Source organism: Lytechinus variegatus, chromosome 7, assembly GCF_018143015.1.
Source record: "Lytechinus variegatus isolate NC3 chromosome 7, Lvar_3.0, whole genome shotgun sequence".
NCBI lineage: Eukaryota > Metazoa > Echinodermata > Echinoidea > Temnopleuroida > Toxopneustidae > Lytechinus > Lytechinus variegatus.
Window position 1 is genome coordinate 4,890,316 of NC_054746.1, and position 17,499 is coordinate 4,907,814.

General features: G+C 36.2%; 1 protein-coding gene across 1 annotated transcript; it reads right to left on the reverse strand.

The window, feature by feature from the left end:
• Nucleotides 1–437: 437 nt before the first annotated feature.
• On the reverse strand, nt 438–16,761 carry LOC121418265 (SRA stem-loop-interacting RNA-binding protein, mitochondrial-like). The gene is made up of 4 exons (XM_041612038.1): nt 16,615–16,761; nt 4,915–4,973; nt 4,254–4,361; nt 438–2,174 (listed from the first exon to the last, which is right to left on the reverse strand). Exons 1-4 carry the CDS (start codon nt 16,673–16,675, stop codon nt 2,094–2,096), a joined length of 309 nt encoding a protein of 102 aa, XP_041467972.1. The 5' UTR covers nt 16,676–16,761; the 3' UTR covers nt 438–2,093.
• Nucleotides 16,762–17,499: the final 738 nt, after the last annotated feature.

The following is a 17,499-nucleotide window of genomic DNA, read 5'->3' on the forward strand; positions in this document are numbered from 1 at the left end:
CTGCAGCCCCCGCCAAGATGATAGGCTAAGCCAAGGATGCCAGAAATTTACTTTAATTAGAAATTAAAATTATATATTCTTCTATAAATAGGTCTACTCTACCCTCAATATACATAACAATTTTCTCCAAACTATAATTCAAACAAAAAAGGCTTAGCTTGTATACAGTGGTGACTAAGACTGGTGACACAAGTGTTGTTAAAGTGGGGTAGGGCGGCAACTGGATTGCAATTTGAGAAATGTTGGGGAGTAGGGGCAGATAACAATTTTTTGTGTGCACCACAGTATTGTTAAGATTTCAAAATTGATGCCAACAGAAAGGCAGGGCCAGTACTAGTACCGTCCCGATAGGCAAGCGAGCGAAACATTAAAAATGTATGTGTGATGCATCAGGCATGCAAGTAAACAAAGTGAAATATCATATCTTACACAGTGATCTTTTGCGAAATATTATTTGGATTTTATTAGAATGCACATCAAGATAAGTTTAGCTTCTTTCTTTTATACATCCAGTGTATGGAGTTTCTTTTTCATAATAATAATAGTAATTATACTAACAAGCTTGTATAGTGCATTTCATTGCAAAATCCGTCCTTCTGCGCTCTTTGAAGGAGACAGAAAAGCTAAGAAAAGAGAGAAAATTGCTGGAAATAGTGGCACTAAGTCATTAAAAACATTTTAAACAAGTGTGTTTTGAAGATGGATTTAAACTTTGGGATAACAAGAGTTCTTTAGAATATTGGGTGGTATTCCAAGGTGAAAGAGTAGCATAGACAAAGGATCGTTCTCCATAAACCTTTGTCTGAAAACTAGGACAATGTGAAAGATCCTTTGGAGCTGACATAAGATTGCAAGGTAGTACATACTGAAACATCCGCCAAGATAATTAGGAGCTATTGGATGGAGACACTAATAAGTTTAGAAGCCCATGAGAGCCGATGCAGTAGTTTTATGACAGGTGCGATGTGGGAATGTTTCTCAGTTACAGAAAACTAACCGTGCTGCTGAGTTTTGAATTTCTTGCAATTTTCTATTTGGGAATCGGGCATCCTATAGAGTAAATATGATATATTATAAGATACACCAAGTATATGAACTGTTATGTGCTGCTGTTTCATTTATCCACAATGGGTCAGATTTTTTTTTGTACATCTACACATGTAGACAAATTAAACTTGCATCGTTACATACATTTCAGAGCTTCTATTTGTTTTATTTAATTCATGAAATATTGTACAAATTTAAGTCAGTCTTTACCCGAGGGGGGGGGGATATTTTATCCGTTCAAGAATCATCTAATGTTCAACTAACCCTATAAGGGGCCTTCATATCTCCCCGTATTGTATCTGTATAATCATATGTGTTTATATTGTAAACTACATTTTTTTTTTCAGACGCTCATAACTTCAGGCTTTGATAGAAACCAGAGCAATTACTTAACCCAATTGAAAACTTACATTCTGTTCCTTTTAAAAGATACAAAACTTTGTCCATAATTTTTTTTTTCGATATTTGAAATAAAGCGCAGGTATGCATTTCAGGAACTGTTCATTTTTATAAAAATCAGGTTTGTGCCATTTCGTAAAATCATGCGCATTGTCAAATACTGAGTTTTTAGCTAAACCACCGTTTGTGCCAGTTCGTAAAATTATTCAATGCCTACACGCAACATCTAGGTCAGGTTATTGACCTCTGCATGCCATTACGTAGACTGCTATGGAACAGAAACAATGTTTCAGGCTGGTTCGTAAAATCAGAGGGGTATGTGCCGTTTTGAATATGTTCTGAAGTAATTCAATAGAGTTAATGATGGACTTTCATATGCAAAAACCTCAATTTCAAATATCTGACCATAAATTAGGTTTGTGCCTGTTTGTGAAATCACAAAAAAAAACTGTGAATAAGTTTATACTCATCAATATTTGAGTGGGTTACTCATCAATATTTGAGCAATTTACTCATCTATATTTTAGCGAGTTACTCTTCAATATTTGAGTGAACCAGTTCTTCATCAATATTTCAGCGAGTTACTCATCAATATTTGAGCATGTTCCTCATAATTGTTCAAATGAGCATCCAGCCATCTGGATGTATCAATGTCCATTTTCCATCACATCTGATATCTGTAATTTCTTCACAGCTGGTGAGGAGCTCTGTTTGGCTTGCACATTCACCTAATTGTAGAAAATGAACGATATGGAAACAAATAATAGATATAATTTTTTTATACAAAAGGAGGAAAATAGACAAACATAAATATTTATGATAACATGAAGGTAGAAAAATGTCAAGAATATACCATAGTTCATATACACAATCTGAAAATGCACAGATAACTGAAAGTCTGTACACAGTGACATTGAATAACATGGCAGGAAGCAATTCGTGCTAAATGTAATTGAATTCTGAAGTCTATCACTCCAAATTGATTGTAAAACAAAAATAAGTTTCTTATTAGAGAGGATAGTGAATCATAAAAGGTCAAATTAGATCAATACAAAGATCCATCATCTCAAACGAAACTGCTGAAAAGTCTGCTAATCCATCTCTGTAGTGTCTTTGGAATGTCTCAATTTGAAAAATTCCAGCAAGAAATTACTATTTTTGACCGAATAATGTTGCATGCACCATTTCAGCTACAATAACCCCCTAACTAAACTCTTGTACATAAAAAAAAGAAAATTTTCAGAATATCTTGACTTGATAAAATAAAATGGTACCACAAGGTATTATGAAAAACAAAAAGTATTGTTTTGGGTTGCCAAAAAGTGGGAAATATTTTGGTATGAATTTTTTTGCAACATTCAATTCTGCCCGACATTCTTGTAAAAATCTGTAGTTTTGTCTTTCTTCTCGAACTTATTCTATTATTGTCTTCCGAAGAACTGCTACCACATCGGCGGCCTGCTTGCCCCCTAAAGTCCTGTATTACATAATATCGTTCTTGCTCAAATTTTTTAACCCTTGAAATCTTCCAACTTTTAAGTCCTTTCCCTGTAGTAAATCTCCATACCCACCATCACCTTCCATCAATGTCATTTTTAATAAAGGTCAAGTCCACCTCAGAAAATGTTGATTTGAATCAATAGAGAAAAATCAGACAAGCACAATGCTGAAAATTTCATCAAAATCGGATGTAAAATAAGAAAGTTATGACTTTTTAAAGTTTCGCTTATTTTCCACAAAATAGTTATATGAACGAGTCAGTTGCATCCAAATGAGAGAGTCGATGATGTCACTCACTCACTATTTCTTTTGTTTTTTATTGTTTGAATTATACAATATTTCAATTTTTACGAATTTGACAATTCGGACCTCCTTGTCTGAACCACAAAATATTAAAATAATGGAATTCCACGTGTTCAGGGAGGAATATAACTTCAATTCACATTACAATGACGAGAAAATCAATATATTCCATATTTCACATAACAAAATACAAAAGAAATAATGAGTGAGTGATGTCATCAGTTCCCTCATTTGCATACTGACTGAGATGTGCATATAACTGTTTTGTGAAATGAAGTGAAACTTTAAAATGTCATAACTTTCTTAGTTTACAGCCGTTTTTGATGAAAATTTTTAGTGTTATGCTTGTTGGATTTTTCTCTTTTTATTCAAATCAAGTTTTTGTTGGGGTGGACTTGTCCTTTAAGTTTTTATTTGAAGTTCAACATTTAACAATGTCGATGATGCAATTTTTTTTTAGGAAGACGATGATGCGATGTTTTTTTTTTGAAAGGTACGTGCAATAAAATCAAGTTCTAATTCAGCTGCGGGAGGCGAAATCAAAGCTAACTAGTGCTGGCCACTGTAGTGAGCGGATAGCACGTGCACTGCATACACAACTCTCGGGTTGTACTCGAATGGACTGGAATGGGTAACGCGTGGTACACAAAATATCTTGCGCAAAGAGATTTTTGCGCCGTTGTCAGCTTTACACATATTTCAAGCTCTGACATCATTCACCCAACAAGAAAAGATTAAAGAATTTTCAGAATGCGGATTTCATTGCAGATATAGGGTTATTTGTCATAAGATTATTTTCAGAATACAGCCCCAGATTTTTTTTGTAAATTTCTTTTTTGTTAAGGGGAGAATTCAAGCTCACTTAAACTTTTCCAGGGAAAGTTTCATGAAGTGACCCATTGCAGGACTTTTCACTGAAAACTGTTATAAGCTACTGAAATCATCGCATGTGATTGGTTGAGAGCAGTGATGATCACTATCATGACTCCTCCCCTTTAACATACCTTTTGTCCATCCAGTATGTGTTGATCTTTGTTCAGGGCAGATTGAATTCCTGATGTATTACTGAAGCTAACGAAACCAAACCCTTTAGAGAAACCAGTTGAATCATCCTAGAGATAAAAAAAAGACAGACATAGGTAAATATTCCATAGGGATTCACTACCAATGTGGTGCACTTTCACCCATGGATGAAGATTTTGACAACAAACTATGTAGGTGGATAGCGCCCGTATCCACCTTGTTAGGTGCTCAAGGTGCTCCTGTATCACCCCGGCTAAGCCATTCACCGATTCCGGTGCTCGGGGCTTTTTGAAGAATTACTTCCTGCCAGTTCCCACTAGCCTCATTCATCGGGGTTGAGTGCAGTACAATGAGAGCATCAACATTTCTTGCTGAAGGAAAACACGCCATGGCTTGGAATCAAATCCCTCAGATTCAAAGACGAGTCTTAACCACTAAGACCACAATACCCCAACCGATATCTTACATACAGGAAGGGTACCAATAATCTTGCTCTGATCTTGTAATTTTGTATTTTTGTAATTTTAGAGCTCCTTCAATATTGGATGTGGGCGAACATCCCTACAGAAAGTTTACAAGAATGATCATCCTCCCTCCTCTCCACAACAGAATGAAAAAAACCCACAGAAGATAGATACTTACAAAGGCTATTCTGCAATTCCTCACAGATCCAAATTGAGAAAAATAGCTTCGCAGCTCCTCTGTGGGAAAGGAAATGAAAGAGTGATTTAGGTAAAACACAATAAAAGTTAAAAAAAAAATACATAGGATTTATAAGAATACATAGGATTTATTATAATACATAAGATTTATATGATGATACATAGGATTTATAATAAAACATAGGATTTATATAAAGTCTTTGATGATTTTTACAGGGGAATCCAACCCCATTGGAAACTCTTTTTAAATGAAAATGAGACCCTTTAAACCAGTTGAATTCATAGAAAAATCAACGAAACAAAGAAAGTTTGAGGAAGATTTAAAAGCTTTGAGCATTTGAATGTTGAAAACCATTTTCGACCCTTCCATTGACAAATGCTCATTTATTTACAAGAACTTGTTCAGACCTCAAAATTACTGAAAATAATTTTTCGTAATCCCAACGAACCAAGTAGGTAAGTTCTTGAAATCAGGGGGATAGGCCTATACAATATGGTCTCACTAGCAAACAGGGTGCATTATTTTAAATGGTTGGCTCAGCTGCCCACAATTACTAAGTTCATTGACCTTAAATGACATTTAGCCTTAATCCTGTTTTGCAAAATCCTGAAAATGAAATGCGTGCTGTAAACATGCTTGCTTTTTGACATGAAAACATGTCAATGTGACCTTGACCTTTAACCTTAAAATCAATAGGCTTCCTGGGATCCATGCTAGTATGATCATACACACCAAATTATATGAGCTTATGTTAATTAAGTTAAACTGAAGTTATCACGTTTACAAGGACTACAGAAGTGTAAGATGAAAACATGTCAGTGTGACCTTGACCTTTGACTTCAAAATAAATAGGCTTCCTGGGATCCATGCTAGTATCATACACACTAAATTACATAAGCCTAGGTCAAGTTAAACTGAAGTTATTGCATTTACAAGGACTGAAGAATGGTAAGATGAAAATATGTCCCTGTGGCCTTGACCTTTTGACCTCAAAATCAATAGGCTTCCTGGGTCCATGCCAGTATCATACACACTAAATAAAATTATTGGCTGATAAATATGAAGTGAATTTATGATATTTATCGGCCGATGCAAATATTTTACAATTCATGATATTTATCGGTCGGCGCAAGTATTTTTTCTTTAACCCAAGTTGGCACTGAATGATATTGTCGCCCTCTACACACGTCTAGTATCTTTGGTTACAATAACAAAGACGGCAAGATGGCAACAATAACAGACTGTAAGTAAATGCCTCTCTACTAATAATTTCTATAATTTGTGTTACAGTTTATTCCATAATATTAAAAGTGCCGAAAGCTTAAATAATATATTTAAGCCTATTCACATAAAAATCTTTGCTTATAAAATGATGTGATATATCATGAAATTGTAATTGTATACAAATTGATTCAAATGCTAGCTAACAAATTTTATTTGTTTATCATACATTTCAGAAATTTCCCGCATACAACGCATCATAAAAGATAGTCCTTGAAAAGACCCTTTCGTGCAATCGGTCCCCGATGTCACGTAGATCTAAATGGCTATGCCAAAGTATTCTTTATCTTTGGGGGGTTTTTCAGGCCAAGGTCAAGCTCTTTTTCTAATGATACGGACCGTGAGGGCAAACATCGATAGAATAGAGAGAGTGCATGATTTGCATTTTTAAATATAGTTTGGGTGTTTTGAAATGTGGTAGGGAGATCAGGGTTAGTTGGAACGCAGGGTAAGTTGAAACATTTTTATTTTCTTTAACACCTGTAAAATAAATATACAGCTATCAACTGTTGTATTATTGTTTTCAATTTTGAAAGGAGAACGAACAAGACATAACTTTTCCTTTTTTGAGGGTCCAGTTTGTGCCCCATCAAGGGTTCATTACCATCCTGCCTGTGGGGAATCTACAGGTAGGACTATGGTATGCCAATGCTGTACACAGCACACACTTTAAAAAATCATTAAAATATCACTTTTGTGACCAAAAATTCTTATTTCCATACAGCTGCAATTCATTTTTCATTAGTAACTTGGGAGTAATTTTTGTATTCACCAGAGCGCTTGAAAACTTGATTTTTGGGCACATTTTTGTGTACGCCCTCTATTGGTGGAAAGTAATATGGCAAGACAATTGCCATTTTTCAATTTCTATTTTTAATTTAAAAGAAAAATAATTTAAAGAATCAAATTTACTTAAGAGCCACGTAATATGATGAATAGCTGTAATGGAAACTGACAGTGTAAAAAATCAAGCATTTGTCCCAAAGAAAAACAGAAAATATGCCAAACATTGCCAACCTTATTTCACCACACAGGGAGTAGTAACAGAGAACAAAGTTATATCATAACCTTGTTCATACTCATAGAATGAGTGCCTCGATGTCAGGATTCTGTGTCACTATAGACCTTCATCCATATTATTGAGGTAAGTGCATAATTTATTTTCCCCCCTTTTATTTGGAGTGCTATTGCAACCCCATTCTACCCCATTTTGGAGAGTTCCCATGTCTGCCTAGTATTACCCGGACGAGTCCTGGGGCTCGTTTCTCAACATTGTCATAGTCTTCTTGACTAAATAGGTGAATGAGCTACTTGTCCGCTGTTTCAAGAAGTCCTCTTTAAGATCGGGTACAACCTCACTAAATATCATATTAGTATACTATATACTAACCTCGCTCTAGTATGAGTGCTAAATATTTAAAACACCTCTTAACCTGTCATAATTTCTTTCTTAATAACGGTAGTGGCATCACGTGGGTAGACTATGCCATGCAAAGGTGCCTCGAAATTTGAAAATTATAATCTTAGAATAGATTACCAATCATGATAGAAGTTGAAATCACATCACAAAACGGGGGAATAGATCATTCAATGACAATTGAAATACAAAGAAACTATAAAAACTGTTGATAAAATACCACATTTCCATCCATTTTTAAATAGTAAAATAATTGAATCAATAAAGATTCCACCATGTCAGGCCATCCATAACTGGACTCGTTGTTTTCAGACCCCTATTAACATTTGGATAAATTCTATCCCTAATTTATGCATATAATTTGCCAAATTTTATGGTGTTTCCGTATCAAAAAGATTTGAACAACTTATGTTAAACTATATTTGATGTTTGGGATCATAAAATTTGTACAATTTAATATCATTATACAAAGAAACCATTACGTTAGGGTGTCTGGACGTTTTTCAGAAATCACCTATTTTGTGAATTTAATCACTGTCTCGTAGCAGAAAGTGAAGAGAATATCTTAAATAACATGTAAATCAAGTTTCATAACTCACAAGCATTTAAATCCAGAGATATTTGCTTCTAAAGTTTGGCATATTTTCAGATCAAAACGCAAGCGATATCACACCGATAGTGGCACATTTTGCTTGACCGAAAACACACACAGAGCTCTGCTATACGCCGCATTGAAGGGGCGGAGTTGAAAGGGCGCGCAGTACGATCATTACCGCTTGGGTTGTCAAGTTTGCCTTTCAAATACGCAACTTTACAACTGCTCATGAATAATGCGTTCGTAGACGGACACGTTTAGGTCACTGCTCTAGTTGAAAGGTCACAGATACGTCACAATAGAGATTACTGGTACTCGTATAATGGCAATGCATAAATCATCGGACTTGCAATTAGTACATGTATTATGTGCACACAATAATGGTGTGTGAATGTATGTGATTTACGTGCACCGTGCCGTACCGCTATCCCTGATATTATGCAATTGCCATTGTTTTTGTGTACCACCAGGAATTCCCTGATTCAGTGATTGTGTGTGCGACGGCAACCCACGTGCAGCATGGAGTGATGCATCTATAGAGACATTTAGTATACATCTCTATGGAGTGATGAGTCATTAATATGACGTACCAGAATGACATTGCAATACGTCATAGTAATGTCTTATCCACCATAGGCGGCGAAGCGGGTGGGGGGGGGGCTGGGGGTGGCGGCGGGGAACAGGTTCTCTCCTTAATTTGAGGTGGATGGTTTCCCCTAAATTTTAGTTGATAATCTGTTTTAGTTGATCTATTTTTTTTCTGCTTGTCAATTTTATTTCTTCCGACTTCATAACGATCATGATTGCTGATTTGATTTATACCCCCCCCTCACCCCACATACATAGAAGTCTTACGTTATTTATCATCATTGTCAACCACCATCGAACACGCGTCACGCACTATGTCATTTTTTTATAGGGCAATTTCATAAAATGTACCTTCAACCCTCTACATTTGGGATCTTCATTAAGTTTTCTATCTCTATAAATTTTGGGTTCTTTAACGCTGTCAACTGACCATGACTTGGCCATTTTATTAAGTGATGTAAAACTTTAGAAAAATGGGGGTCGAATGTACAAAGAGCTTGATCATTTTATGGAATTGCCTATTATTCAAACCATCATGCAATCATAACCATACACACCCAATCGTACATCATCACCTTGAGTTCATTTATCACAAAGGCCAGTCATCATCGTGAATCCATTTCATCACTTAGGGGGAAAAAAGGAAATAGTCATTAAAACCATGCATTGTGGAAAGAAATGTAGCATTGATTTTCTTGACTTTTTTCTCTGTTAGTATATTCATCACACGGAATGTCATAAAACCATAAACATCCACATCCACACTTCATTCCATGCAGGCAAATCATCTCCATCAAAACACACTTCATCATGATGCATTATGTTTACCATCATTTTTAGATGCACAATTCAAGATGAAAATATAACTTTATTCTACTTTTCTTTATTTCAGATTTATTAGGAAACGATCAGGGGTTTCGATCGTCGGACCTAAGAAATGAGAATCAGCGAGAACTCAAAATAACACGCGTATATAGACCTTGTATTTCTGTTTTCTTGTCAACTGTTCAAGTCATCTTTATTCTAAAATCGAGTTGACATATATATGCTGTTTCATTTAATGATGTTAACTCACAAAATGACGAAATATTACCAAGTGAGATATTATAAATCGTTCACAATTGTAATAATTATGTCCACAAGGTTTTTCTGAAGAATCTGTAGATAATATACGACTGAGAGTAACTGCCTCAATATTTTGTCAACTTTCAATTAGGGAAACATTGAACACATGAACTACCATACGCATTATTCTTTGCATGAAAATTGCTGTATTATTTGGAAGTTCAGCTAAATATTAAGCATAATTTGGGACATGACGTGGTTATCATAAATAGGCCTTTCAAGCCACTTGCTTAATATCTCTCATTGTATTGTGTTTTCTGTATCCCCAATTATTAATTTTCATAACATTGAGTTCCCCATGAAATTGGCGGCATCACAGATCGATCACCGCAAGGGGCTTACAGAGTGTATAGTTTATATACCTTTCATACCGTTATGACTCTATATACATTCATATAGACTCCTTATCACGGAGTATATAATTATCGTATCATAATGGCCATACAGCCGAGGCAATAATAGGTTATATGAAAAACAGTATCCCTACCCGACTGCTCTACCTTATTTTGTTAACATATATACATATTATATATTTACACAGGTATTTATTCATTTACAAAAGTCAATACATTTATAGAATAAACTCGTCGTTCTATAAGAGTAAAAGTTCTGTTCAATATGTGCATAATTCACGCAATTGATTACTTCGTAATTACTGCGTAAGGGCCTATACTCCCAATTGAGAATGTTCAAAATGTATAATTATATTTGCCAAGAGCTTGCTTGATTACTGCTGTGTTGTATAATAAATAACAAAAAGAGCTCCAGTGTTGACAGTCTTCGGTTTATACTTATACCGCGTTGACCTTCCACCACAAGATAACAACTTGCTGAACTCAAAAGGTAAGTCCACTCTTCATGCTCTTTATTTTTGAGCGTCTGTTCAACTATAATTATAGCTCTCATATGGCTGCATGAATTGTGTTTACACTAAATTCATATTTACAAATAAAGCGTTCACACGTGGGTTCATGATGATCATTACGTCAAAGGTCATCTATTGGTCAACATTATCATGTTGTAAATATGCAATATCAGGCGAGACCACAGACCCGTGAACGACCATGTTCATGAATGCATGTTTATAGCAGAACAAAAAGATCAGTCACTATTTTCTCCTTCCGGAAAAATAAATGTAATCGAGCACTCATTGCAACTCGATATTCAATACTAGTATATAGGAATATGTTATAATAACTACGTAGTTATGTTCCTTTTTATAATTCCATGTATTGCAATCAAGTATACATTGTAACTCGATTTATGCAGCCATAAAGCTATATTCATATATGTGTGTGTATATATATATATATATATATCACTTGCTGTTTTCTTGCATTTATTAAAATAAGCTCATTCTGGCAATTATACCTTATATAATTCGATTTATATAGGCCCAACTAAACTTTCTCAAAAATTCGCACATCTTTTTTCCAATAATCTTCCAGCAATGCTCCCTCCCATGTATTTTCTTCGTCATCGCTTTCATCATTTAAACTCTCGTATTCCACCTTGCAAGATTTATCTACACCATAGCCATCTTCTGCCTCAACTACATAACCGGTAAACCATACCTTTGCGTTGTCTACTTCCCATTTGTGTCTTATCTTATACCCTACTAATTCTCTTGCTGATATATCTTTAACATACATATCCCCACTGTTCAAGTCTTCAACTACATCATTTTTGGGATACGAGTATACAGTTTGTGTATTGGACAAATAGACAAAATTCATCGACTCATTGTTTTTACTGAGGACGAATGCGGAGTACCAATTTTCTCCTTCATCATCTTCTGTTAAATGTTGAACAATTTTACCAACTAAATCATTGTACTCCACGTGTCGGCCTCTTTTTACTCTTTTTCTTGACTTGTTTTCTATCTCAGATCTCTTCCTTTTCATTTCTTCTTTGAACTGGTATACCCTCTCCTCTGGTGCGAGCAGGATTTCCTCTACTTCGTTGTCATCCTTGTCAATCTCTTGAGTTCTTTCTCTGCTCCTTCTCACGACTGAAATCAGCTGTTCCTTTAACTCCTCCCAAGTCTTCACTCTACCCCTTTCTGTGAAATTGAAGATACCTTCTGTGTTTTTCTCTCCGAACACATATCGTCTAGCTTTCAATTGTACTTTCAGCATTTCCAATTTGATGTCATTGTTCTTCCTAGCGAGTCCTTGATCTATTTCATCTTCTGACATCCATATACCACCACATACATTTCTGACTTCCTCATATATATTTTCCTTTCTTACCGTTTCCTTTTCTTCTTTTTGGACCTTGCTATCTCTCCTTTCTCTTACTTTTTTCTCCCTTTCTTCCCAAATTTGCTTCGCCCTCTGACAATATTCCTTTCTTTGCTTGACAACATGCTTTCTAGCTACATTCATGTACTCCGCCCTTTTCTCTTCTTCCAATTCTCTGACCCATTGGTTTGTATTGTTCTTAGTGTACATTATAATGCTTTCCACTGCATAAATACTCGCCCTTGGCTTCTCTCTCATTATTCTATCCATCATTCCGAAATCTCTTTCAACGGACACATTTGTCTTAGGTACCCCACTAACTTCGTTTTCATTAACATCACAATAATGAGAAGAAATGTGCTCCCCAAGAAGCCTACTCGTAATCATGACATAACTACTGAATATAAGTTCGAGAACTTGTTTTGTAACTGCATCGTCTCCTGTGAGAAGTGATTCATATACTTCATCTCTTTGAACTGGTATATCGTGGAATAACACGGCTGTGCCGTCCAGTAATGGCGATGAGTCGACTGCCCATTCTTCAAATTTTGACAACATGATCTTGTATCTTTCGTCCATTGTCGTTATTTTCTCCTTACCCTCCAACACTCGCCACAATGGGGCTGTTACAAACTTATTTACGAGGCCTAAAGCCCTACAACCAGTTAAAAACTGGGGAACATTTATATCTGAGTCTACTGCTTTAATTAATAAGTTGTCTTCCCTATGATCTGCAAAGAAATCCTGTAAATCGTGTCTTAAATAATAAACACCTCCTCCATTGTGAAATAAAATATTAAATCTATTACCCTTAAAGGGAGCTAACGGAATTAACGTTTTGCCCCTTTCCTTCAGAAATGCTCGGAAATGTACGGGCTTCCCTGATTTTTCACATCCTCTGTCTTGAATCGATTTACACACCGTTCTTACTAACCGTACTACACCACCTTCTCCACCTTTTGGCGCCACTCCAACCTTCTGTGCCCCTACCTGTTCCCCATTAAATATCATATCTTCCCACACTTTCAACGTTTGCCCCGCCTGATCTGCCAATCCGACTATAAAATGTAATCCGCAAAAGTAATTATTCATTTTTGAAAGTGATTCCCTTTCCAGGTCTGATAATTGTGCCCACTCTCTAACAACTGCTGGCAATATCTCTCTCCTATAATTTTGTAGTAGTTCATTGAATTTCTTCTGTACTATGTGCCTATCACTGATTGTGTTTTTTATTCTTTTAATTACATTATTTATCTTACTTCCATCATTAGTAACCAAACATACATCTTCTATTACCGTCTTCATTGTTTCTAACATTTCCTCCGCTGTACCTCCAACCCCTGCTCTGACGCCTAATACCAAACACTCCCCACTACTTAAATGAATATCATACGCCCCATAGTGATGACCATACTTGGTCGTACCATCTCCTCCAACTGTCATATCAACCTCCTTCTCATCTAAGATTTTATTTGCCGCTTGTATTAAACTGAGCGCTCTGGCTTCCATATACATAGCAGATCCAAAATCCTTCTTTGGTACAGACTTAATATTTACATTACAGAGCCCTTCTAGTACAGTTTTCACAACCTCACCACCTTTCCTTGTACTAACACCCATTGAACAAACTAATTCTTGTACTACTGAACGAACTTCATCACTGTATCTCCCTCCTTCCTTTAACTCAACAACGTGCGAATCTGCCTTCAATCTTTCTTCTAATTTGTTGATCTTATCAGTCATTTTTTCCATTTTCTTTTTCATTCGATTGTTTTCTTTTCTAAGCATGTAATTAATCTTGTTCTTCGCTTTCAAATAACTTCGGCTCTGTTGCCTTCGTCTTACTAAGTCACTGTCTCTTCTCACAATTTTTTTAAGCATGAATATTCTATTCTCAAGGCTAGTGATTACTTTCCTTTTTTTGCACAATTCTATGTTCAATCTTATGATGGTTTCTTTTCTAACTTTCATCGCATTCAACATCCTATCATTCCGCTTCTTTATATTCCTATTTTTAGCACATGCCTTTACAAACCTTACGCTGCATGCATCTATTTTTTCTTCAAGTTTTTCAATTTTTTTCTTCAACCTTAAAACAACTTTCTTCATATAAGATGCATCTACTTTAAATCCACTTCTCTGACGAGGTCTAACACAGTTCCGTCTACACTGACGGCACACCCTTGAATTGGTACTCTTTCTGAATTCTATTCTGATATTTTTTTTCTGTTTCTTTTTCATTTCTTTTCTAGCGAACACAAACACATCATCCATTATACCTTCATTCTTGTTTACTCTTTTCTTGTTTCTTACACTATCACACAAACTTCTTATCTTTTTGTACAAATTCTGATTTGAGATTAGCGTCGTATCTACATCAAAAAAACCTTCTAATAGAACCTTAAATTGTCCAGTCGTCATATCTCTCTTTCTTCCCCATGAAAATAATTCTCTGACAGCACCGTTTGTGAGACCCTCCCATCCAATCTTTTCCCTATTATACTCCCCACACAACACGGCCTGTACATCTTCCTCGTAAATTCCCAAATTATTACAAAATGACCCTATTTCTGACAATGTTTTGAACTCCGTAGTTTTTTCATTACCCCTCCCCTGATTACATTTTTTTTCGGCCTTTCTTTTCAAATTACCCAGATGGACGTGATGGTATTTATTGTTTGGAAACATATTTACATACGACAGCAGACAGTGCTGCCGTGACTCATCGCGAGGTCTTTGCTGCTCGGCATCATAATCGAAAAAATGCTTGATGTCTCGATATCGGAGACAGAGATCATCTTTATTGGGCCTACAGTTGTAACATGAGGCTGCGAATGAACGTGAATCCGACATGGTATGATGGAGCAATATACTGGCAAGTCAATTTTTTTTGCAAGATTAAACTTAATCTATACAAAATTTGAGACCAAACCTATTATTGACTTGCAGTTGCACGAACGGCCGGATATGTGGACTTGCGGAAGTATGAGGGCTTTGAGGCTGAGTAACGGGCTGGTACTCGGGTGCGTAGACGAAGAACGCGGGAGGAGAAAACCGGAGAAGCACAGCCACAGAATATCAAAGAAAGGGATGATATATCACGAAATATTGATGATCCGAGTAGCAAAGACCTCGCGAATCGCAATTACATCACACTCGATGTACAAATCAGTGGATGCTTGAAGAACAACACACTCGATAAAAAGAGTGAAATTGACAAAAATATAGAGCAGTCGGGTAGGGAAATTCTCTACACAAAACATGCACAAATTATATGAACATAAAATCTCAACGTTTACACATCGTCAATGAATGCACACACAACAACAACACAACCGCGTGGTATTTCTCATCATAGCCAACGTACATGTTCCACCTCTACACACAAACATTCACACACCAAGTCGTAGTCATGCGGACTCCACATTCACTCATGTGTTTTCAAACTCGCGCGCTTGTGCTCACGTGGACGGCTTGCCGCGAATTTGCATATGATGCAAATTAATTTGGGATTTACGCGCTCTACGTATGGCTTCGTTGTCAAGAAAATAGACGCGTACGCCACGCCTCTAGATTTCGCTTGTCTGCACAAGGGTATTTTCAAATTGATTTTGCATTGTGATCTCGTGTCATCAGCTCAAAACTGAGTGCACCATCGAAATCAGCGATCCCGGAAATGCTTAAGTCCAGCTGGACAAGTTTGTAGCAACCTCGATCGCTGTGCTGTCGAAAGGGTAAGCAGCAATTTCGTATTATCTTCACTTCATGATATAAGAGAAAACTTGTCCTTAGAAGCATATTATAGGAAATTTAATTCCCTTTCGAACCATATCATTTTTGTTTTTAAAAAATGATCAGATCACAATTTTCTGAGCTTTCAAAGGGGACCTTGTATTCAAAAAGTGTGTGCCATTTTCGCTTCAGTACGCGACGCGCATTGCCGTGCGTGTATTAGGTATGGGCAAAGAGCTCCCGCAGCTATCGCTGAGGCTATCGTTTGATCGTCCAGACACCCTACCATTATGGTTTACTTCCGTAAACTATCAAAATTTGATATCCTGGGACCATCTCAACATCCGCATGTGAATTTTTAGTCATAAAAGTACCGGTAATCATTCATAATTTCATTTAGTCAGTAATTGAATGTTCCACTTCATGGTTTAAGTATGTATGATGTATAATTTACTATTTGCTATTATTTTGAAAAGATTGAAAATATTAAAGATATGACTATTAACTTGTCCAGGCCAGGACAAGTGTTGAGAAACGGGCCCCTGGCCGCAACCGAGGCTCCGGCCGGGAGCGTCGCCGGCGTGATACGGTACAATGTGGGGGAAGCTCCGGTATTGTTCGTCGGGTTTGGAAATCGTTTAAGTCAGTTCACAAATACCGGTACGGTACGTGGCCAAAAACGGGGGAAATATACTTACGCACACCGACAGTCCATGGCAATTTAGAAACAAACACTTCGAACCCTTTCCTTGATGCCATTTCGGGGATTTTGTAGTCGAAGACTCAGTCTCTCAGAGAACTAGAAGCGTGTTCGCAGAATTCAGAAATAAATTGCACGAAATTATGGTGTTAATCCTAAGGCGAATATAAAAGGAAAAATTAGTGTGGATTCAACGTAGAGATATACTAGTTAGGCCTATATCTCTAATTCTCTATGGGATTCAATAACATGCTAAGTTCATCAAGTTCACTGAATGTGTTCAAAATAAGGGCCTGTTGAACGAGAAAAATATTTTGATCAGTTATCTTCTATAATGTATTTGAAAAAAAGAGTTCTTTAGTCAATATGTATCAATTAATTTACAATCTAAAATCATCCCCTTTTCAAGACAAGGCATGAGCGATGTTGTCTAGCCCACTTGTGAAAATTACCAGAAATATTACAATTTACAAGGGCACGCAACAGAATTAGATCATAAGTTTATTGTGAATAACTGGGATGGAATAACAGTCTTGCATGTAAACTTTAATGTTGACGTCAAAATGAATGTTGATTTTAACATGTGACCTCCAATTAACATGCCATCATCCTTAAGATGAAACAATGTCTCTGATCTCGTTGTTTCTTCATCTTAAAATGTATTTTCAGCGATCAGAATTCATACTGTATTGGGCATTTTCTTCAGCGGTTACAAAGCAAATTTCAACTTTTTATTTCTCCTTCTATGTATTGTGGTTGATTCTAATCTATTCATGATTTCTAATTTATTCATGACTTTTCTGGTCAAAAATATTTTTAAAAATGAAGAAATGGTGTGAGAAAAAAAATTTATGCCTAAAATTTTAAATGAAAATAATTGTCA

Bases quoted from the DNA above. Each gene is read 5' to 3' on its own strand.
- LOC121418265 (XM_041612038.1), bottom strand. From the start codon at position 16,675: ATGGCATCAAGGAAAGGGTTCGAAGTGTTTGTTTCTAAATTGCCATGG. The intron at 4,974-16,614 runs GTAAGTATATTT...CCTTTCCCACAG, and splicing joins GCCATGGACTGTCGGTGTGC to AGGAGCTGCGAAGCTATTTT. The intron at 2,175-4,253 runs GTATGTTAAAGG...TTCTACAATTAG, and splicing joins ACATACTGGATGGACAAAAG to GTGAATGTGCAAGCCAAACA.